General features: G+C 40.1%; 2 protein-coding genes across 3 annotated transcripts; both read left to right on the top strand.

Annotated features, from left to right (window-relative positions):
* Positions 1 to 166: 166 nt before the first annotated feature.
* Positions 167 to 9,089, top strand: thoc7 (THO complex 7). Its single transcript, XM_084062016.1, has 8 exons — positions 167 to 228; positions 1,732 to 1,852; positions 4,281 to 4,408; positions 4,680 to 4,766; positions 5,563 to 5,620; positions 5,712 to 5,778; positions 6,105 to 6,174; positions 8,909 to 9,089. Exons 1-8 carry the CDS (start codon positions 210 to 212, stop codon positions 8,968 to 8,970), a joined length of 612 nt encoding a protein of 203 aa, XP_083918142.1. The 5' UTR covers positions 167 to 209; the 3' UTR covers positions 8,971 to 9,089.
* Positions 9,090 to 11,368: 2,279 nt separating this feature from the next.
* On the top strand, positions 11,369 to 20,136 carry LOC311049011 (interferon-induced GTP-binding protein Mx3-like; the record flags this gene model as incomplete). Of its 2 annotated transcripts, none has more annotated exons than XM_084062433.1 (13): positions 11,369 to 11,626; positions 13,804 to 13,941; positions 14,061 to 14,215; positions 15,353 to 15,491; positions 15,615 to 15,720; positions 16,091 to 16,183; positions 16,687 to 16,765; positions 16,904 to 17,026; positions 17,897 to 18,038; positions 18,130 to 18,288; positions 19,283 to 19,359; positions 19,505 to 19,777; positions 19,912 to 20,136. In XM_084062433.1, the coding sequence occupies exons 1-13, from the start codon at positions 11,440 to 11,442 to the stop codon at positions 20,134 to 20,136; spliced, it is 1,896 nt and encodes a 631-aa protein (XP_083918559.1). In that variant the 5' UTR covers positions 11,369 to 11,439. The 2 variants fall into 2 exon arrangements, with proteins under 2 accessions (XP_083918559.1, XP_083918560.1); XM_084062434.1 differs by having other exon boundaries at positions 11,386 to 11,472.
* Between the last annotated feature and the right edge of the window lie 4,699 nt (positions 20,137 to 24,835).

Here is a 24,835-nt window from a genome sequence, read left to right as displayed (position 1 = left end):
AAAAAATTAAACAGCAGATCTACAAGCTCACAACTCGTCCCATCACTACGCGTTGTGAGCTTGTAGATCTGCTGTATTCAAAGCGCTCATGTGGCCGCTTCTTTTGGGCTTGTTGTCCTAGACATGGCTGCTTGTTTCTCTCGCAAAACCTGGCAACACTGTTTATCTTTTACGTGCATTGCTGCTTTGTTGTTGCTGCAGACTAAACCATGGGAGCCGTGACAGACGGTAAGAGACATTATGGTGGATTTATTATGGTTTCATCCTTAACTGTCTGTAGAGAAACGTGACGAGGGTCACGTTGAGCACACTGTGGACGATACACGAAGCAGAGACACATTATGAGGGTTTTAACGAACGTTTAGCTAAAGCTAAAGTGACCATGATGCTAGGTGGCTAACGTTAGCCTAGCAGGGGTAGGAGTGAGCACCTAAATATTATTGCCAGTGGTGGAAAAAGTACTCGCGTGTTTTACTTAAGTAAAAGTATCAATACTGCAATTTAGAAACACTCTGTTACAAGTAAAAGTCTGGAATTCAAAATGTGCTTGGGTAAAAGTACAAAAGTATTGGTAGCAACATGTGCTTTTAGTACTATAAGTAGAAAGTACTCGTTATGCTTGCATTTCACACGGTTTCAAATGTATACAAATCTTTTGAAATAGCAGATCTACAAGCTCACAATGTGTGAGTCATTGTGAGGGGATATATATATATATATATATATATATATATATATATATAGCTGAAGTGGTTAATGTATGTTTTGTAATAATAATAATCAAAATCTACAAAGTAACTAGTAAGTCAAGTTTTAAAATAATTGTAGTGGAGTAAAAACTAAAGTATATTTGCCTCTGAGATGTAGTGGAGTAGGAGTAAAAGTACAGAAAATTGGAAACACTTCAGTAAAAATACCTACAAATTGTACTTAAGTACAGTACTTAAGAATCTACTTAGTTACTTTAGTTTACACCACTGATTATTTGCACATTTGACGTTTAAGGCGTACTATTTCTACAGTTGCTACAACATGGCTACCAAACCTGTGGCTAGCCAGTAATTATGGGCATAAACAAGAAGTTGGAGGGTAAATGTAGGTCTGATAATGATGTACTGTGTGTGCATGTTCACACCATGTTCACTTCACATGACTTCAGGACATTTTCCAAATTATTAGGAAAAAGTAGCCAATTTAACATTGAGGTGCCCATGCTGTTTTAACCCATTAAGACCTGAAGCTGATTCTATAAATGTCTTCTAAATCCCAACAGTATTCTGAAAAAAACGTATGTTTCTATATAAGTGGTGCTCAAACCTTTTCATGTCAAGGACCCCCAAAAATTATATGTATTTGGCCGCCAACCCCCATCTCAAACTATTTTGTTCCAGGGGGAAGCAAATATTTGAGTTAAAAATGTTCGCTTTAAAAATATATATATTCAAAGATTTGCACACATTTTCACAAATTTTCAAAAATAGCAGATCTACAAGCTCATAGCACTCGGTGCCGCGCTATGAGCTTGTATATCTGCTATTTTTGAATAGCCCAAAGTGTAAAATAATGCTTTTTAGCTCAAATCTAAAAATGACCCAATTCCAGGTCTTAATGGGTTAAGAGCCCCCTCTTCCTGTACGACCGTACCTGTTTGCCTTTTATTTGATTTCCATCGCTTTGTTCACCTTCTGTCGAGGAGGTGGAAGTCATTCGTTGTTCTCCCTCTTTGTCTAGATGAAGTGATCAGAAAGCGTCTCCTCATCGACGGCGATGGAGCTGGGGACGACCGACGCATCAATGTCCTCCTGAAGAGCTTCACCAAATGGTGCAACTCGCCCGGGACCCCGGAGGAAGGGTAAACATTGGAGACCCTTTGAATCGCTATTATTGTTTATCGTGATGAAAAAAATACGCTCACAATAATGGTATCGCGGAGGTTTAAATGTATCGTCAAATTGTCCTCCTCCAGCTTTTGTTGAGCTGCAAATTCAGTCCCACTTAAACCCTCTATACTTGATAAAAACGGACCTTCAACGTTTTCAGCCCAAGGACCCCCTAGCTGAGAGAGAGATGAAGCAGGGACCCCCTCTATATTGTATGAAATTGTGATTTCGATTTTTAAAAAAATATATATATATTTTTCCCTCTACACCTATACCTCTTTGCCAAAAAATAGCCGACCTACAAGCTCACAACGCCTCGCGCTGCGAGGCGTTGTGAGCTTGTAGATCGGCTATTTTCGGCTAATGTTCCCCTCAGAATAGGGATGCTAGGGTTCAAGTGGTTAATGTAAAAAAAATAAAATCCTCTCACACAAATATTTGGCGGACCCCCCTATAGTAGCTCTGAGGACCCCCTAGGGGTCCCGGACCCCCTGTTGAAGACCCCATGCTCTACACAACTCGATTTCCCCCCAGAATGGGGCTTCTGGGCGTTCAAGTGGTTAACAAAAGTGTCATTTTAAGTTTGAACGCATTTTAGACCTGAGGCCGATTCTAAAAACGCCTTCTAAATCCTGATCTACGTTTTCTAAAAAATGTAATGTTGCTATATACTGTACATAGCAACAGGAGTTCCCGTCCTGAAACGTATAGTTACAAATACCGGTTCTCGCCCCAAAATGGGTTAAGCATATTTTCATGATCGCGATAATATCGCTAAGCACAACAATGTTTGCCACAATAATCGTGACATGTCATTTTCATACCCATCCCATCCCTGCTTTAACCCATGAAGACCTGGAACGCATCTGTGTCACTTTAGATTCCTTTGGCTATTCGAAAATAGCCGATATACAAGCTCATAGCGCGGCACCGAGTGCCGCGCTATGAGCTTGTATATCTGCTGTTTTTGAAAAATCTTGAAAATGTATTGTTAGGATTTAGAAAACATTTTTAAGAATCGCCTCAGGTTTTAATGGGTTAATACTTCGTTTTTTCTCGCAGACATACAAAACGAGCGGCCAATGATATTAGCAGAAAGAACCACATAGTCCTCCTAACGTGCCATGGTGTCTGATGTGCTACATGGTTCATATCGTTGCTGTCGGGCAGAAACCTCATATTTCCGTATTTCAACCTTTTTGTTTGTTTTTGTAAAAGCTTGTAGCGCAAAAGCTATTTGTGCACTTTTGTGGTGTTTCTAATGCACCTTTTATTGAAAGGATAAACCCCTTGAGATGTATCATCTCGTTTTCGAGGGGGTCCTTGTCCAAAAATATACAAAGAGTACAGCAAACAGACCAATACGACAATACATCCATGCATACACAGAGAAATGCAAAACAAAAGCCCTCCTGTAACTATCCGCTCCCACCCCACATAATTTTTATGTTTTGTGAAAAGTAACCGTTTTGGATATACAAGGTTTCCACCTGACAGCAACGCTATCCTGCATGGTTGAACTGCTCCAGAAAGTCTTGAAAGCTTGTATGCCTCCTTTTAATATGTCGCCATCATCCGAAATGATTGCTTGTGTTTAGCAAGAATGTGACACACACGATAGGAGGAGGCTGTAGTGGTCGAATTAACTTTACCAACAGCTTCGTGATAACAGACCACACAGTTGTTAAGGAGGAGGCATACATTTTCCGTTTTATTATGGGAAAGAAAGTATTATCTTCTCATTTCGCATGCAGTATGTCTTCTGTCTCTTGGTGTCACCCCAACTCACTTCCCGATCTCAATCTCAAAACCTGTCTTGTCTCATTAACGGTGGATTAAAAAGTAGCCTAGTAGTAGGCTAAAGTACTCACAGGTTACAGTTCACAATGGACCATTTGATATGCAGCAAATCAGCAATGCGGTCGAGTCCATTCCTATCTTAACCCATTGAGACCTGGAACCCCATTACGTAACTATACCTTTCAAGCCGGGAATCCCTTTTGGGGTTCTTGTTGCTATGTACAGTATATAGCAACATCATTGTTTTGTAATTTTTTGAATAAATATTGGAGTTTTTCAGAAAACTTCACATCAGGATTTAGACGTTTTTTAGAATCGGCCTCAGGTCTAAATGGGTTAATTTGTGCTATGCCATTCAGCAGCTTTTGTCAGAGGGTATAAATCGTTGTTTTTGATTGACTCAAAACTCGCACATAAAGGCGGCTGTTCTACAAATTTGTGTTGTGAATGTATTGTGTATATATATATATATACAGTGCGGACTGGGGAAAGCTGTAAATCCAGATGAAACCAGATTCAATCTTGGTGAGCCTGTGTCTTGGAGTTACAAATGGATAAATGAACACTGACGATTTGTATCATGTGTTTATGTATGTGCAGGTTCACGCAATACCAGAGGATGCTCGGCACGTTAGCCCAGTGTGAGTTCTCCATGGGGAAGACATTGATGGTTTATGACATGAACCTTCGCGAAATGGAGAATTACGAAAAAATATACACAAATATAGGTGGGTTAACTCGTCTATATAGTTTGACTTTACACACACACACACACACACACACACACACACACACATACACACACATACACACACACACACACACACACACACACACACACACACACACACACACACACACACCTCATTTAGAACTCAATTGAAACGTGTACTTGAATGAATTGTAATTATCCTGTGTCAATGAATATGGAGAAGTTGATGTGTGCTTGCCTTTAAACACAATGTAAAGTTCTCACCACCTTCTGTTCACGCGCTATAGAAGAAAACATCACATCTGCACACGACAAGATATCAGAATGCAAGAAGGAGATTCAGAGGGCAAAAAGAATACGAAAGAATCGGCAAGGTAAGGCGAGCATGGCAGCTTCACAACAACCTCTATCGATATTTGGGGATGACTGTCTACACAGAATTTGATTCATATCCAGTAGTAGTGCCTATATAATAACCAAGTGGTAAAGGCACATAATAGAACTGACAGATAAGTTAATTCAATTACTTTACGGTAACGCAGCTTTGAAATCCAGGAAAAGACAACACTTATGCCATATCACAATTTGAATCATTCCAGACGATAATCTAGGCCTGTCACAGTTATTACATAATCGCCTAATCACAATCTCTTGAGATAATCGCAATTTGTTTTGCATAATTGTCATCATTTCCATATTTTGAAAAATAGTGGAAATATTAGATTGACAAGCTCAAAACGTGTTGAAATGCCATGCGCTTTGAGCTTGTAGATCGGCTATTTCTACTATTAATGTTTTTTCTGAAATTATAGAGTTATTAAATATGTAAATTATTTGTCATATCTGACCTGTGCAACTTTAGTTTACGAAGCCTAAAAGCCAAACAGAAATGTAAGTTTTATTCATAATGTTCCGCAATGTTCAACAACACAAACACAATTAAATCGCTATTATTTGAGTGACAATTAATCGTCAAGTAAAATGTCACAATCGTGACAGCCCTACGATAATCTAGTCTCATATCACAATATTGATATTGCCCAACCCTACTGTGCAAAGTTCTGAATGAAATAATTTACAGTGCTTTACAGTTCACTGTTACAGTGGTGGCACCACGCACTAATATTTTCATTAGGTGATTAAATTGTAATGAATACCTCTCTTTTCCAGAATATGACGCTCTGGCCAAGGTTATTCAGCAGCACCCAGATCGACATGAAACACTAAAGTGAGTTTACCGCCGCCAGATGGGATGGGTTTTGGACATTTCTTTTAGGAATGATGCCTGAACTTCTTGTTTGATTTTGTTCTCCCCACAGGCAGCTGGAGGCACTTGATAAGGAACTTCAGCAGCTTTCCAACATCAAAGAGAATGTGGATGCGAAGGTAGGGCCAAATGCGTGTGTTTCCCTTCAAGTCCAACTAGTTAAGTTGGTGTTAAACCATTTAGACCTGGAACGCATCTGTGTCACTTAAGATTTCTTTGGCTATTCAAAAATAGCAGATATACAAGCTCATAGCGCGGCACCGAGTGCCGCGCTACGAGCTTGTAGATCTGCTATTTTTGAAAAATCGTGAAAAAATATTTTTTACATTTTTTTCAAAAAACTGTTAGGATTTAGATTTTTTTTAAGAATCGCCTCAGGTTTTAATGGGTTAAGCTGGTAAATATGATTAGTTTCATATTTTCTCTCTCTCTTTTCCCCATTCAGTTGGAGTTGAGGAAGAAACAGTTCCATGTACTCCTGAGTACCATCCAGGAACTACAACAGACATTGGAGAGTGAGTATACGGCAACACAATATCCATCCGCATGATTAAGTCTGCATCTTTACATAAAATGGGAGTATTACAGAAACGCAGCAGAGTTATGGAAGCTTCTTACTCAAACTGTTTGCCTTAATCTCAGTAGCTTTATAGACCATAATCAAATTCATGTGTGCATTGTGTCAAAATATATTTTTGGAGAGGTTTAGGGGGAATCTGATTAGTGGCCAAAAAGCATGCACAAAGTGCATAACCTGAAAATACAACAAATAAAGAAAAGCATTGTGATTTTCTTGTGTGCATGTAAATCTGCTACTGCATTAGTATTATTATGTGCCATTGAAGTGGTACACAACAACTGTTTTCAATGTCCGTTATTGTAGAAGTTGCATCAAATGACCGTGAGACTTTCATGTTCAATTTGTTGTGATGAAGTCCTTGTGACTTTTTTTAATATGTAAATATTTGCATGTAAAAAAGCCTTGAACTCAATAATCCAGTCACCAACACCAGACCCAACCCCGTCCTAAGGCCATTTTCTATTTTTTTTTTTGCAAAGTGTCCAAAGCAGAACACACAACCACATACAAGGGGAGTGGGAGGGTTCCTTAACCCTTTAAAAAAAATCAAACACTTGCATGATTTTTCAAAAATAGCAGATGTACAAGCTCGCTGTGAGCTTGCATATCTGCTATTTTTTGAGAAGCACTGTTTTAAACCACTGTTCTAAATCTAGAGTTTTCTGAAACTTTTGTTGGTGTATGCTGTAGCTAAAATCTAAAATGACACGGATGCGTTCACGGTTTCAATGGGTTAAAGCCGCAGTTTGGAACTTATTTCAATGAATAAAACATTATTTTAGCCATATAAATGACCAATCTGTGTGGAGGACAGATGTTAATATATACTGTAACTAGCGCATCTGTAGTGGGTTGGAAATGGGCTGCCTCTCTCCAAAGAAAGAAGGAGAAATTTTGATCCTGGTGTCGGTAGGACTAGGACACCCACTGGGTGACGAGTAGCCACGAACCCTTATTTAACCCTTTAAGACCTGAGGCGATAATTTAAAAAAATCCACAGTTTTTGGGGGGGGAAAAATCGAAAACATTTTTTTTTCAAAAATAGCAGATCTACAAGCTCATAGCACGGCACCGAGTGCCGCGCTATGAGCTTGTATATCTGCTATTTTTGAATAGCCAAAGAAAGCTACAGTGACACAGATGCGTTCCAGGTCTTAATGGGTTAATTTAATTTACCATCACATTTTGCAGAAGTGACTTGGTCAATTCACTATTTTGCACTTTCTGTTTGGATGCTAAGCTACATATCATTTAGTACTTTGTGCAGTGACAATGTTGAATCTAATCTAATATAGTCCATTCCAGGCAGTGGAAACAGGTCTGGTTTTGGGACATTATTCACTTTGTGCAGATCTGCACTAAATCTATCAATTCTGTCTGGCTTGGGGACCTGCAGGAATTTACAAGCCTAGCTTGACGATGTTATACGCGAATGTTATTTTGGAATCCAAATATTTTCACTTTTCCAGAGATTTTAACACTTCACCTGCCAGAGTTATTTCAGATTTTTTGCTGTTGTCTGCCAGAGATTTTTCATTGAAATTAAAAAAGTACTCAGGAGCCGAGATACAGAATTTTGGTTTTGAGTTAACAAGGAAGTGGATGGGAGTCTAAATCTTCGAAAAATCATATTTTTTTCAATTTTTTTAATTTTTCAATAGAACGCATTTATGCAATCTTGGCGGCCAAGTGCGCTATTTAATAGATCGCATTTATGCGTGATTGGCAGGAATTCAGTTAAGAAAGTTGTCTCTTTGACTGCTCGGCCCCCCAATATCATTATAATTTTGGCATACTGTGACACAAGTGAGAAAAGGTAATTAAAAGGTAATCGCTGTGTCTCAAGTTTCATTGGTTGTGTTCCGACCCGACTGCTACTTGGAATACTGCAATTATGATTCCAACACGGATGAGGCAGAGCTAAACTAACTATTAATGTGGAAATGGGCTTTGCTCTTCAGATGCTTGTTCTCCATTCCTGCTGCTATTTCAAATGCACACCAATCCACAGTTCAGTGACAAAACCAGTTCACAATCATCCATGCTCTCATAATGATACAAGGGTTCCTGCGGGCCCTTAAAAAGTGTTAAAAGTTTGTTAAATAAATTCAGGGTAATTATGGTCTTAAGTTAAATGTACTGCACATTTGCTGTAGGTATACAATTTTCAGACGGTATTTTTAAGTCTGATGGGGAAATAAAAAACAATATCTAAGCATATATTTGATTTGTTTGTTAGTATTAGACAATGACAGACTCCGCTATTAATAGAAGTTTTACATCATGTGATGTAACATTGATACAGATGTTTATGGCTGCGTGTCATTGTCCTCAGGTGCGGTCCGTTAATGGTAGCTAGAGATTACAGGGAAATGTAAATTCAATGAATGTGAACTTTCTTGGTTTAAGTTATGATTTCCCATTACTTTAACCAAGAAAGTGGAATTTAGCTTTTTCGGTTAAAGTAATGGGGAAGTGGAGTTCTGCTTTCTTGGTTTAAGTTATGATTTCCCATTACTTTAGCCAAGAAAGTGGAATTTAGCTTTTTCGGTTAAAGTAATGGGGAAGTGGAGTTCTGCTTTCTTGGTTTAAGTAATAATTGTTATGATGTAACGATAGTATGACCTATTATATGCCTTGCTATTAATGTTTTGTGTTCCATTTCCTAGATGATGAGAAATCGGACAGTGATGAAAACAACCAGGAAGCCCCCATGGAGAATGGCGAATGAATGTGTGGCAGAACTCCATGTAACAAATCAGGACCTTTTTTAAATGATTAATTTTTGTCCGTTTGTTTTTATATCATGTCATGTGTATTTTTTTTCTGAATAAAGTTAATGCATACTAATGTGCTTGTTTTGTGTGTAAGTTGTAAGCTATGCCATTCTCATGGTACAATTACATTATTTGTGAAACGCTGGTGTTTTTAGGGAATTGATTTCCAGACTTCACGTTGTCAGAGAAGACATGATCCTGCACACACATCTATAAAATGTGTAAAAGTAAAACTGGAGTGCGGGGTGACTTTGTTTCACAGATTGGGACTAGACCTTTTTGAACATTTCAGTCTGGAGGTAGGTTATATTTTGCTGTAAATCCATGGACAGTCTCTCAACCGCAGCGCTGTTAAAGGACGACTTCACCACTTCTCAACATATCTTCATATAATAGGTCCTCACTAATGCTCATGATAAAATTATACATTTTTTTTCTACTTGGTCTGTGTCTCATAGGAAGGCTGTGGACAGTCCAGAAACCTGTCTACCAGTGACATCATCGTTAGGCAGGATTTTCCCCCCCAAAATATTACAATTTTCATATTCAGATTTTTATTAAGGCAAGAAGAATGGGATCTATTATTGCATTGCAACTTTCCAGGAATACAAAGCCTGCAGTTTCTATTATCTTGGATTCCCCATCGATGATGTCACTGGTAGACGGGTTTCTGAACTGTCTACAGCCCTCCTCTGAGACACAGACTGATTAGAAAAGAATTGTACCATTCTATCATGAGCATTAGTGAGGACCTATTATATGAAGATATGTTGAAAAGTGGTGAAGTCGTCCTTTAACCACTTAAACCCTATGGTTGACCGGAGTACCTCAGGGCTCTATACTAGTGTATTTTCTGTTCTTGTGGGGAAAGCATTCTCTGAGAATAGCCAATCTCAATCTGCTATTTTCTGCGAAAGCTTTCCCCACAATAAGGATGCTGGGGTTTAAGTAGTTAATGCCTGCATTGTAGACCTCAAGGCAATATAAAGTGTCCACTTCCTGTGACAATATAAAGTGTAAAAAAGTTAATGTTATGACTGACTACATTTTACACATTCAGTTAATGATTTTGCTGTGTAGCTTCAGTGTTGCTGTTTGAAATCTAACAACAAATTAGACCCTGATCATATGTCTTCAAAAGGCTACATGAGACAGAAATGGTTTACTCAAGACGCAAGGCCTACCATTCAAACGGTTATTGCCACATGGTAGTATTTATACCCTTTATCGTTGACGAAAAACCCTCCATTGCCAAATTACATTGAAAAGGTTGCACACCGGTGCTGTGCCACCCGTGCACCGAAAATGGCAGATTTCAAGCTCACAATGTGTCAATCTGGTGTCACATTCTACTACAGTTATTGATACTGATGCTGTGCAGTCTTTGCTGTTGTATCCTCTCTCATCATTCTCATGTCTTCTGTAGCAGTCGTCTCCAGTGATTGGAGTTAAACAATGATATATACAATGAATCCATATAGCAAATACTTCTCCTTGAAATGTCACCTGTTTCACAGACAGTGGTGTGCCCGTGGCCCAAGGTTTCACACTAGGGATGGTTGAATGGAGCAAAGATATTGCAGTAGCCATGAATACACCACCAGGTGGCATCTGTTCTCAATATAAATTCTATCACAGCACCATCAACATACAGTTGCCTGTCATCTGCTAGACCAGACAATGAAGGATTATTAGATAGAAGCTATTAGAATCTTAGTTTCTGGATTGGTTTCAAGTGCCCGATTTATTGATTGATTGATTCAGTGATTGTGAATAACTTATTCATAATTCAAATTCACACAATCCAGAAAGTGCACAAGTAGTTCAAGTTTGTTCACATGTGTTCGTATTTTCTTGTCCATAGAGATGATAAGTAGGCCTATATTAGCTAGATTATCTGGTATCTTAATGTAGATTACGGCCTACTTTAAGCACTTATTAATGTATTACATGTATTTATGGGACCTGGGTTCATGTCAGCTCTGATACTTGTCACTCTGGATAGGAGCATGTGCTAAATGCCTATAAATTCTTAATCTGATATTATTTCACACACACACACACACACACACACACACACACACACACACACACACACACACACACATCGTTATTTTAGTCTGTAGGCTTACCCATAGAGTTAAAAAAAATTGACTGGGCTATTTAATGGAAGCAGCAGAAGCATCGTAGTTTTAGCTTTCTTTTCTCCCTGACAAGACATGAGTCATGCCAATTAAGTTTCAATAAAACTGTTCCAGTGAAATCCAGAGAAACGAAACTGAAACTTTGGAAGCTTATTTAAACGGCGTGTAACCCACAGAAGTGTTCCATTGCTGTTGTGCATCTGTGATGATCAATTCGTAGAGGTGTTTTTAATAGATTGATCATTCTTTATAATTATAACCAATAAACCGTCGATCATCATGAACATCCTAAACGATCATTTCGAGGAGAAGGTGCGTCCCTGCATAGACCTCATTGATTCTCTTCGCTCCCTGGGTGTGGAGAAGGACCTGGCGCTTCCAGCCATCGCCGTGATTGGAGACCAAAGCTCCGGGAAGAGTTCTGTGCTGGAGGCGCTGTCCGGAGTGGCTTTACCCAGAGGAAGTGGTAAATGACCCCCCTTATACAGTCTTTGCACTACAAACTAGAACAAGTGCTCCTCGGAGCACAGGTCTCCGCCAGGTCAGGTGGTTATTGTGGGCCAGCAATGTTCGGAATTTTATAGTCACTTGACTATAGAGCAGGGGTCTTCAACAGGGGGTCCGGGACCCCTAGGGGGTCCTCAGAGTTACTACAGGGGGTCCGCCAAATCTTTGTGTGATGTTTTATTTTTTTTACCTTAACCACTTGAACCCTAGCATCCCTTTTTCTGAGGAAAACTTTAGCCAAAAAAATAGCAGATCTACAAGCTCACAACGCCTCGTGCTGCGAGGCGTTGTGAGCTTGTGGATCTGCTATTTTTTGGCAAAGAGGTTTGGTGAAGAGGGAAGAAAGAGCAGACGAAGTAAACACATTTTTTTTAAAATCTGAAACGCAATTTTATACAATATAGAGGGGGTCCCTGCTTCATCTCTCTCTCTCAGCTAGGGGGTCCTTGGCCTGAAAACGTTGAAGACCCCTGCTATAGAGATAATGTGTACCGATGTGTGTCATTTTTGGACACAATTTGTAGAGTATATTTTTTTTTGTTGCAAAAAATTGCCTCCTGGTGGCGCTATAATAGGGCAATGTGAAGAGGGTGGCATGTGTTCCTCAACGTAGTGCAAATGTGAGTGCAAAGTTTCGGCAATTAGAGCTGCGTTCATGATTTGCGGCATTTTGTTCAAAACGGGCCAAGCAAGCAATCTTAGCCAATCAGGATGGAATATGAAAAAAACAAACAGATCTGTCTTGATCACATGAGATCATACCGATTTGCCTGAATTTTTAATAAAATCTGAAGGCGTAATATAAAATAAATGTTTTACATAAGTCGGCCTCCTCCTGGTGGCGCTATAAAAGACAGATGTGAAAAATGCTGGTCAAAGGTTCTTCCTAGCCCTTTAGGGAGTGTGCATACAAACTCAAAGTTTTACGCAGATCGGTGCAGTTATAGGTAAAAACACGAATTGGCCTGTTACAGCGCCACCATGGGGCTGATTTGAAAATGTCCTTCCTATAGTGGGAAAGTGTGTGCAAAATTTCATGGAAATCAAATGCTGTGTTCATGATTTGAGGCATTTTGTTCAAAACGGAGCACTCCTGCAAAATGTGGAAGCCAATCTTAGCCAATCAGGATGGAATATGAAAAATCTGAAAGACCGTTTTCGTTTAAAGACTATAGAGATACTGTGTACCGATTTGCGTGATGTTTGGAAAAAATCTGCAGGGGTACTACTGTCAAAAAAATTGTTTGGCAAGAATCGGCCTCCTGGTTGCGCTATAACAGGCCAATCTGAAAAATTCGGGGCAGAGGTTCTGCTCTGGCATCCAGGGAGTGTGTGTGCCCAGGGAGTGTGTGTGCCCAGGGAGTGTGCTGCAAACGGCCCAACTACAGGAGATTAGCTACTCAAGACAGACACACGCACGCACGCACGCACACACGTTATGTTTTATACAATACACAATATCACTGAAAGGGATATTTCACTTAAATGTTATTAATATAACTTTTTTAAATAATTTTTTTTTAATACAATAAAAAATAAATAAAAATGGAAAAAGTAATCGAAAAACACGCCCCCCTCGGGTGTTTTTGATGAATCTAACATGTTCAAAATTGAGTTATAATGTATAGGAAGGGGGCGTGTCTGATAAAATGAATATCAAATATCTAAATACTGAATCAAGCAACTTAAAAACTGTCTGGGGGGCTCACACACGCCTGAGTTGACGATAAAATGACCCAAATTGTTTTTGAACGTGAAATATACCTTTAACCCCTTAAGAGCCTGTGCGCAGCCTGAGGCTGAAGGGTGACCATGCCTTTACTGTCAGGGGCCAGGACTCTGGAACGACCTGCCTGTGGAGCTCATTCAAGTCTTTTTCTTTTTAAGTCACTTCTTAAAACGTAGGCTACTTGAAATGCCTTAGCATAGAGTGATTTTTCCCCTCAGTGATTTCCTAGTGCTTTATTTATTACTGCACTTCATTTTATATAATAGCCTACTCTATATGAATGGTTATTGCTTTTGTGAAACAGCCTTTTTCGCACGCGTCATGTTTTTGTTCTATTTGATTTTATTTCCTTCAGTTTTATGTAAAGCATGTGACCTTTTTCCAACTCTTAACTCCTTCCCATTAAGGTATTGTGACAAGATGTCCTCTTGAGCTGAAGATGAAGAGAGGGAGAGATGGAGAGAAGTGGTATGGGAAGATAAGTTACCAGGACCATGAGGAAGAGATAGAAGACCCCACAGATGTGGAGAATAAAATCCGTGAAGGTGGGCTCACTTTGGATTGAGATGTTCCCCTCCCTGTTGTCTGGCAAACTTTTTTTTTTTACATTGTTGTTCTTTTACTATTGTCTTAAACATCATATATCATATTATCTCTCTATTAGCCCAGGATAAGCTAGCAGGAATTGGAGTGGGGATCAGTGAGGATCTCATCAGTCTGGAGATCGTCTCTCCTGATGTTCCAGACCTCACTCTCATAGACCTGCCTGGCATTGCCAGGGTGGCTGTGAAGGGACAACCCGAGAACATTGGGGAGCAGGTATGCTTCTGCAGCTCAGCTTACTGCTACATTAGATATTTAGAACCAGTAACCCATTTCATCTTGCTCATGTAATTCGATTAATCGAGAAGCAGGCTTCTGGGGGACCCCGGTCAACGAAGTATGTGGAGCTATATAGGGTTTAAGTGGTTAAGAAGGGCATTTATTATAAATATATATTCTATAAATAATAATTAGAAAGGTTAAAGGAGCATTTCAACCTTATCGTCATACACCCATTTCAACATTGCTTTGAGTGTTTAGAAAAGTGACAATAGGCTCTATGCACAGCAGCCATATTATCACTTCCTTCACAGGTGTTACCAATGATACTAATGAAGGCTCTGTTCCATTTAGTGTAGCACAGTGGTTTCCACGACCCCCATAATTCTGAGAGTGTACAAATGGAACCAAATGGACCCGTACACCCGCAAGGGGCCATTTGGAAGCCCATGAGGGTCCTGGACCCCAACTTTAGACCCACTGGTGTAGCCAGTTCAGTTGGCTCCTGTGAGCCAACATGCACAAAATCAGCACCCTGACTCTGTTTGACCAAGAATGGAACAGAGCCTTCATTAGTATCATTGGCAACACCTGTGAATGTCTTCACAATATGGCTGCTGTGCATAGAGCGGTTACATGTCGCCTTTCCGACACGTCGCCTTTCCGACGTTAACAAACCCTATACCTAACCCTAACCCTAACCCTAACCGCACGCGGAAGCCACTAGTCGGAGTGGCGAGATGTCGGAATGCAGACATTACCCCGCATAGAGCCTATTGAACTGTGGACAGTTCAGAAATCTGCCTACCAAGCTAATAGAAACGAGTGCCTTTATCTTCCTGGAAAGTTAGCACACTGAAATAGAAGCCCTTTTTCTTACATTAATACAAAATACAAGTTTCAAATCTTGCTGATGATGTCACTGGTAGGTAGGATTCTGGACTGTCCACAGCCCTCCTCTGAGACATGGGATGTGCACTGCAGACAGAAATGGTGCCATGATATAATGCGCATTACTGAGGACCAATTATATAAAGATAGGTTGAAAATGGGTGAAGTGGTCCTTTAGATCAGAGCTGGTCCAAATACAAAGACAGGTTTATCAAAATGACACACAGGAATGTTTATTTTCAGATAAAGAGACTGATAAGGACGTTCATTAAAAAACAAGAAACCATAAACTTGGTAGTTGTTCCGTGCAACGTGGATATAGCAACGACCGAGGCGTTGCAGATGGCAAAGGATGTAGACCCCGAAGGCCAAAGAACTTTAGGTAAATAATAAATAGGTTTTGCTGCTCACATTTGATAAAATGTCTCTTTGGGTTTTAGGAAACACAGACATTTGTTCTCTAGTAAGCACAGGCCTCTCTCTCCCTTACACTCTGGGTATACAGGCATCCTCACCAAACCTGACTTGGTTGACAAAGGCACAGAGGAGACAGCGGTGGACATTGTTCACAACGAGGTCTTCCCCTTGGCGAAGGGCTACATGATCGTCAGGTGATTAATGTGCTGATTCTGTCTTTGCACAGTAATGTGTACTATCATGTAGCCTACATACCTGCTGATATGATTATCCACCGTATGTCTAACCTCATGTGCATACTGTACGAGCTGGATTGTGTGTATAATATCTACACATAGCACAATCTACAAATGTAATGTATATATCTTAGATTCCTCCTCGATATGTTTTCCTTTTTTGAAAGTGTTAGATTTTTTGTTCTTTTTCCCCTTGGATCTCCATGCCCCCTGCCACACACTCCCTCTTATGTTCTATCTCTTTCTAAAAAAAAACAAGTACAAGCACAAAAAACACCTGTAAGCCTTTCATGTGCCAATAATAAAGTCAATTCTGATTCTGATTCAGGTGTCGGGGTCAAAAGGAAATCACAGAGAAAGTGTCTCTGAGGGAGGCCTCGGAGACAGAGAGGGACTTTTTCAAAGAACACGAGCACTTCCGGTAGCTGCCTTTCTCTTACCTATCACAATGCTTTCCTTGTCGTCTCTGTCGAGTGGAAACTTTTCGTTACTTTTCAGGAAACTGAACAAAAACGAACCTGTGTTCAAATGGATCCAATGTAGTTATTATTTAGTCACAAGCTCTTCTCAATACTTTTCATTGTTTCAATATTGATAAAACCCAGACACTCTTAACCACTTTCACTCATTTAAATTTGTTTTAAATCGAAAAAAAAAAGCTGAACTACAAGCTCACAACGTACGTGTCGCAATGTCACACGTTGTGAGCTTGTAGATCAGCTATTTTTGCTACTTTTGTTTTACACTGTTGTATGATGAAGTAGGGCATTCATTTATGAAAAAGGGGGAAACAATTTAAAACAAATTAACATGGAAATTACAAGGTTTCTGCACGACAGTAACATCATTTTCTTACCCTACCTGTTTTAAGGTTCTTGCTGTACAGGTTGTGGTACCGTATGTGATCAGTGTTTCTTTCTACAGCTGTCTTTATGAGGAGGGCCATGCCACCATTCCTAAACTGGCTGAGAAACTCACTCTGGAGCTCGTGAATCATATTCAAGTGAATCCTTCTTATTAATTCCCTGCAACGTTTTGATATATAGACTGATAATCACAGCATACTGTACACACATTAACGTGCATGCTGTATTTAGGTCTCGGAAGCTGACCGTTGCTGTCCCCTTTGTTGTTGTCTCAGAAATCCCTGCCTCGACTGGAGGAGCAAATAGAGGAGAAGTTGGCACAGACCCATGCAGAGCTGGAGAGATGTGGTACCGGACCCCCATCTGACCCTTCTGAGAGACTTAGCTTCCTCATTAATGTGAGTCCCTTCATGTGATGCAACTCTGAACCTTGAGTGTCTCTCTGATCTGTAGCTCCCTCCACCTTAATATTCTTCATGTATATCTGTAGGCTTTCACGAATGCCACGTAATTAAGATAAATATTAATTAGGGGCGTCCGGGTGGCGCAGAGATTCTGTGTTCCTGCCCACGTGGAGACCAAGCACTTGGGTTTCCTACGTCCTACCTCCTCAGTGATGCTTCCTAATCCTATATTCTATGTCTTTCGAGCAGGCATAAGAGACTTGACACTAGCAAAATGGCAGACCGACTTCAACTTCCTGTAGGAGCTAGGTTGTAGGAGATAGGTCAGATTAGAATAAGGACCTCAGATGCACCCTGGGGGTTCGAATCCTCCACGGTTCATCTGGATTGGTCGGGCGCTCCAACAAACACAATTGGCCATGTTCACGGGTCGGAAGCCGAGCGGGGAGGGAGATCTCTGTCGCTGTACCGCTGCATATGTAACGTCTTCCCGACCTTGACATCACAAATTGTAGGAGTCAGCAGTTGGCATAATAACAACTTAATTGGTAGAAAGAGATAAAGGAATGATAATGTATCATTTAAATTACTTTCAAATGTGTTCAAAGTCACCTGACTGTAAATACAATGTATAGTACTGCGGGCGCCCTGCCCCCTAGCCGCGCACGGGGCTCTAGTAGCCTGACCAGCACAAATGAATCGCGCACGTTGTGGCTAGTGTTGTAGTGACATGTGATATGTTGTTGTTGTGTTGATACCGAAACAATGAAATCAGTGGCGTCGGAAACTGGGACTTTTTCCTAATGTATAGATAGATAATGGTTTTGATAATTATAATACATTTTATTTTCATTTGTTTTCTAGAAAGTGACGGCGTTCAGTCAGGATGCCATCAATCTGACTAAGGGAGAGGAGCTAAAATGTAGCGAAGACCTCAATGTCTTCCCCATGCTCAGAAAAGAGTTTCAGAGTTGGCAGGAGCACCTGGACCGCTCAGGAGAGAACTGTGAGTGTTACTATTCAGTGCTGGTTGGGTTCTGCCCACAAAGATCTGGACACATGAACAGAACATTTAAATGCATGTCAATGTGTTACAGTTCACGAGTGGATCGAGACAGAGGTGGCTGAATATGAAGAGAAGTACCGTGGAAGAGAACTGCCCGGGTTCATCAACTTCAAAACCTTTGAGGTGATGGTGAAGGACCAGATCAAAAAGATGGAGGAACCAGCAGTCAAGAGACTTAGGGATGTAGGAGGTATATAATTAAGCAATATTACACGAGAGGGTGTGCTTTACCGTCATTATTGGCACGCCAGTGATGCGGTCAGGAACGAGGCGAAGCCGAGTTCCGCGAGCATCACTGAAGTGCCAATAATGTAGGTAAAGCACACCCTCGAGTGTAATATTGCGATTATACAACAGTTACCAACAAAACACATCCAAATGTATTCATATTGTGGGGCAATTCATAATAAAAATGTTTCGCTATTATCCGTTTCCCTGTAAAGAGAAGAGTTTTTGACTGAGACATTAAATAGTCCCTGTAGCAGCGCTTTGAGGCACCGTCTCATCAACACAGCTGAGCTATCAATGCTTGCGCAGTGGAATGAACTCCAGTGGGCTATAAGCTCCGTCGTACGACCGTGTCACGTGGCCAAAATAACTGATCTACAAGCTGGCGACGCGTTGTGAACTTGTAGATCGGCTATTTTCGCTGTGCGATACCTGGCTACGCGTTGTGAACTTGTAGATCGGCTATTTTCGCCGTGCTGTTTGTTTTCATCTGTTTGTTTTCCTACCGTGGAACAGCGTGACGTCACAGCACAGCTGTGCCATATATGGTCTAATCAGGTGCGGACTGCAGTGCGGAGTGATTTATTAATGTGATTAGGCCCGTGCTATCATGCTGGTTTGAAGCACGGCTAGATAGCTATTTCAACCAATCAGATTGCTTGGTCGGAACTACCTGTTGTATAATGATTAATGAATACTCATAACATAAGTTTACACAGTAGGACGTGGCCCTTCGCTAGTTAAACTGGCCTCCCTGCACAATCAACTCACCAAGTAGAAGGCACATTAATGTTAAATGCACATTAAATGCACATTAAAAGAAAAGCTACATGTTTGATGGCACAAGCACAAGAAATAATATTAGTTTTTGTGATTTCTTTCTTTCTTTCTTTTTTCTATACAAAGTACTGTGTCGGGAATTAAAAGCTGATCTGTTGTATTGTTGTCGCCTCTAGATGCTGTTAGGAAGGTATTCCACCACCTGGCTCATGATAGCTTTGATGGATTTCCTCACCTCGTGAAGACAGCCAAGGTAACCACTGAACAACAAACCAGATCATACTAAATCGTATGCTTTATATGTGATAGTTGCGTGATAGTCATCTTCTTCACTGTTTCCCCCCTGTATTATTTTTTCCCATGTCGACAGAATCACTTAAAGTTGGTTTGTTTTCCAGACAAAGATCGAAGCCATTAAGCAGGAGAGGCAGACCTCTGCAGAGTCCACCATCAGGACCCAGTTCAAAATGGAGATGATCGTTTACACACAGGACAGAACCTACAGCCAAAGTTTGATCCAAATGAAGAAGGAAACGGGGGAGGATAAAGAGGAAGAGAAAGAGTTACACGTCTTCAACCACGTCAACCCTGAGAGAAGGACCACCATTTACTCCTCAGATAAGCATGCCACACTGCAGGAGATGATGTTGCACCTCAAGTCTTATTTTAATGTAAGTTTTAAGTTATTAATTTACCGAAAGAGGTCAAAAGAATCAGAGAGAACCCCATATGCACTGGTGTGTCACAGGTCTGATCATTGGCATCACTCACTGTCCGCTTGTCTTCTGGTCTCTGCACCCTCCAGATTGCCAGGCAGCGCCTGTCGGACCAGATCCCCATGGTGATCCTCTACTTCATGCTGCAGGAGTGCGCCTCTCAGCTGCAGATGCAGATGATGCAGATGCTGCAGGACAAGGACAACGTGGAGGTCCTGCTTAAGGAAGACGTCGACATCGCCAGCAAGAGGGCCTCTCTGCAGAGCCGCCTCAAGCGCCTGACGCAGGCCCGCAGCTACCTGGTGGGCTTCTAGATGGGGGGGCCGGGGGGGGGCCTAACCCACGTTGTTGTTCTCTCCTCCATCATCGCTGTCAGATGGAAACCTTGTATGTCCAAAACTGTTACTGAAATGAAAAAAATCACACCCAGTGTGAAGTGGGCGGTGTGGTCATCACAGTGGTCATCACAGTGATGGAAGCTCACTTAAAAAAAAAGTTTTTTTTTTTTAAGCGCATAGTCCTATTTATAGGTTATTCATTTCATCATGTGTCTCGCTAGCCAATCACAGTGCTGAATAGAGTCAGCCAATAGAGTCAGCCAATCACAGTACACCTAGGGGTGTACTAATTATGAGTCAATCACAGTACAGCGAAGGGTGTACTAATGAGGTGTCCCAACCCCACTTATAGGGGCGGCTACACCGCCCAACAAAAAAAAAAAAACCTGTGTTCCGATGGATCCAGTGTAATTATTATCTAGTCACACGCTCTTCTTTTCATTGGTTGAATATGTATAAAATTCAAAGAACAAATAACGCACATCCTCCGTTCCTTGGTGCTGAGCCACACTGTAAGAACAGAATCATAAGAACAAAGCGGGGCTCGCAACTCACTTGCTGAATGCTCCAAAGGTTTTTTATTTGTGACAAACAGCAGATTAGTGTGGCTCAGCACCAAGGAACGGAGGATGTGCGTTATTTGTTCTTTTAGAGCATTGTTCTTATGAATATGTATAAAACCCACTGATAGACTTAACCACTTTCACTTAAAAAACAAAATCAAATAGGCTATAGCAAAAATAGCAGATATACAAGTTTACAGCTATTTTTGCTATTTTTGTGTGACGGTAAAGTATGACGAAGTAGGGCATTAATTTAAGAAAAAGTTGAAATATGAAGATAGAAGGTTTCTGTCCGACAGCAACGATTATGTCATATGCAATCAATTATTTTTATTCTTTCAAATTTGTTATAATTAGTTTTTTACAGGAAAATATATCACTATCTATTCTAACTTCTGTAAATGTGCCGCTGTTAGCCAGCTGTACTGTACACTAGGGTTATGATGTTACAATTTTGTCGTTACTGTTGCTCTTCAACTGTCATGATGCATGATTCGTACACCACGAGTACCTGAAGATCTAGTCAATCTGAAAAATATATTAATATATGTTTATTTAGTGTTGTATGCACGGGATAATCAATGGAGATTGATCCAAAAGGGTGATTCAGATCTTTTATCATCAAAGTATTATTTCTCAATAATGACCGGCTCCCCATCCCGCTTATTATATGGCTACTTAATGAAGACATTAATAAATTGACCGAACAATAACAGCAAAACAATTTGATCGATTTTAAAAGGATTTCATTGCATACGGTAAGGATTGATTTGATTAGACTGTTACAACTGTCTGTTGTTAAGTTCAGCGGTCATTATTGAAAAATTGAATTCAGTGGTTGACCAATCAGAATCAAGCATTCAACCAAGCCGTGTGATAATCTATGATGGTAACTTTTACCTGTCACTATCAGAATTATCCAGTATATCCCAGGCAACTGCATGGTGTTACAGCATCTGTTACTTTTACTAATACTTTTACTCTACGGTAACAATTTATTTTAGTTGTTTATTTTATATGGTTCCTTTCATATGTGAAAAAGTAAGCTTCGGGCATACCGTAAGAAAAGGCATTACAAATTGAAAGCACAGCTAGTATAACCTACCTAGCTATCTGAATGAATGAATAAATTATTTATTGAATAATCGTGTTGTTTCATATTCTATCATAAATTACACTGCAATGCTGAACACAGACTTGATCCATTGTTCAGAAGTCTGAGATCAGTGAATGTGTGCCTTAACTTGTATTTCAGAAAATTGTGTCGGTTACAGTGCTGGACAAAGTACTCAACCCCAGTACTTGAGTCAAAGTATAGATATTCAAAATGTTTTACTTAAGTTCAGTTCTAAAGTAAATGTACTTCATTACTGTCCACCGCTGGTTCGGTAATATAATCTGGCCTAGGGGAAACCATGGCGCAACATTATGAAGTGGCACTCCCCTCTTCAGCTCCCCAGAACCACCCACCCCTAAAGCATTTTCAGCCTTTTACAAGGGTTTTATTAATTAGGCCTATATTAGCTATAGTCTCAGTGGTTACCAAACTGTCCCCAGATGATTAGCTTAATGTGCAACATTGTTTTCTCCCTCAACAGTAAACAAACCAATATATAGTATAAGTGTATCCAAGATATCTGCATGTCTAAAGTTACAATTTAATGGCTTTTGAAGTGCGAGGGACTCCGCTCAACCATATGGGGTTTAAGTGGTTAAAGACACATGTGAATTCTCCACCCAAGAGACACTGCAACTTATCAGTTCCTACCACACTATTGTCACTGCAAAACCCATGGTCACCATTAGGGGGAACTGTGGACTGTGTGTGGACTTATGGCTACCCGTTCCGCCTGCATTGCCCCCACTATTAAAAGCACACAATAAAATGAAGGCCTACTGTATAAACATACACAATTACACTATGCAAGTACTGTTGTACAGTATGTCCACAACCATTCTGTACAACAACACCATTCCTTTTTTATTATTGTTTTAAAAACATTTAAAAAATGTGAAAATTGCCAAACTACAAGCTCACAACCATAGACTGTATGCTCACAACGCGTTGCATCTGCTATTTTCACTACTTGTGCGAATCTTCTAGATCAGTGGTTCTCAAAGTGGGGTCCGGGAACGCCCAGGGGTCCTTGAGGGGGTCCCCAGCAAATTTAGCTAATATAGCCCGTTTAGAAATAGTCGATCACTACGTGTTGTGATGCAACACGTTCAGGAGGCTGCAATTCAAAAATGGCCCCTGTCCAAGTCCTAACCTACCCCATGTCCTAACCTAACCCCCCCCCCCCTCTCTTTCTTTTTTGTACATATTTTTCACCCTTCATACCAGTAACCTGTAAACTGATTGTATGACATTCTGTATAGTAGTGTGTATATCTGTCTGTCTCTTATATGTCAACATGATTTGTGTGCATGGGGATCTCATCTTAAACAAGCTATGTGCTTAACTGAGCTATCCAGTTTAGTAGACCTTGTATTGCGAATTTGTACTTCCATGTACTGTTATGTACTGTCATGTACTGTTCTCATGTCTTACTAAATAAAGTACATCAATCAATCAATCAGCTTGAAGATCTGCTTATTAAAAAAACATATATATATTTATTTTACATTTTAACATTACAATCTTCTTGTATGGTTCCTGGCACAATATATTTTCCGTGGCCAAATACACATTAATCTGGGGGTCCTTGACATTAAAAAGGTTGCGTACCATTGATCTAGATATGTTGATGACAGATCAGTGTTCCCTTAGGAGACATTTTTTCATTTTGACTGTCACAACACAATCATAGTATTTTTATTATTTTTTGGGATTTTACCATTTAAAAAAATATATATATATACATTTAGTGTTGTATGCTGTGATGGTAACTTTCAAACTTCCAACGTTTTTCAGGCCAAGGACCCCTTAGCTAAGAGAGATGAAGCAGGGACCCCCTACTGCATTGTCCACAATTGTGTTGTAGTTTAAACGTTTTCATAGATGGCTTCATTCACTATCAGTGTTGTGTAAATTCATGTTTTTGTACATATCAGACATTTAACCACTTAAACCTTCAATACTAAAAATTGCTGATCTACAAGCTCGCAGCATGACGTGTTGCGAGCTTGTAGATTTGCCATTTCCAGCTAATGTTCCCCTCAGAATAGATGCTAGGGTTCAAGTAGTTAATGTAAAAAAACACATCCTATCAAATATTTGGCAGACCCCCTATAGCTCTGAGGACCCCCGGACCCGCTGTTGAACACCCCTGGTCTAGGGGAACCATGGTGCAACATGACGAAGTGGTACTCCCCTCTTCAGCGCCCAAGAATCACCAGCCAGTCAGCCACAAAGCATTTTCAACCTTTTTCAATAAAGGGTTTTATTAAACTACAGGGTGGTCCAACAGCCGAAACAAAGAAAACTTTACATGAACCCAAACTTAATGATTTTTTTTAATGTAATAATTTCAAAATGAACTAATCTAATGGGTTAAGACATCAGGAAGCACTACTTAACCACACAAAAAAACATGCAGAGAGGAAACCCTCAAACACAACCATTGTGCCTTCATACAGATATACTGTATCCTTGATTGATATAGCAATACCAATATATAAGCTATGTTTAGCACGCCACTTAGAAGAAAAAAGTTTAAAGAGCTTCATGATCAAAAGCTCAAAAACACGATAAGTAACAGTAACAGTATTGAAACCAACAATTTGTCAAATATGACAGTGGTTCTCAAGTGTCCAGGGACCCCCAGGGGTCCATAAGTTGGTTCCACGGCCCATAGGGTTAAAGTTTTTAATCGGTTTAAGCCTACTGTATAGGGCTATCTACAAAGAAAAGTTTTGAATATATACATTTTTTTTACTCTAATCTTTCCTACCTGGCAATCCGGCCAAATAAATATCAAATCGTCCTTGACATGAAAATCTTTGATAACCCCTGAAATACGACAGCTGCATTTGTGCTACATGAAGATGAAAGCAAAATAAACCAATTCAGTTCAACATTTGAACCAATTAAACCGGATATACTTACAAAAATAGCCAATCTACAAGCTCAAGACACGCCAAAGTTGTGAGCTTGTAGATCTATTCCGCTG

This window comes from Gymnoscopelus microlampas (genome assembly GCF_963454915.1).
Source record: "Gymnoscopelus microlampas genome assembly, chromosome: 7".
Taxonomy (NCBI): Eukaryota; Metazoa; Chordata; class Actinopteri; order Myctophiformes; family Myctophidae; genus Gymnoscopelus; species Gymnoscopelus microlampas.
Note: the sequence above shows the minus strand (reverse complement) of the source record. Positions and strands in the feature narration are given on the sequence as shown.

Bases quoted from the DNA above. Each gene is read 5' to 3' on its own strand.
- thoc7 (XM_084062016.1), top strand. The intron at 4,767-5,562 runs GTAAGGCGAGCA...TCTCTTTTCCAG, and splicing joins AATACGAAAGAATCGGCAAG to AATATGACGCTCTGGCCAAG. The intron at 5,621-5,711 runs GTGAGTTTACCG...TTCTCCCCACAG, and splicing joins GATCGACATGAAACACTAAA to GCAGCTGGAGGCACTTGATA.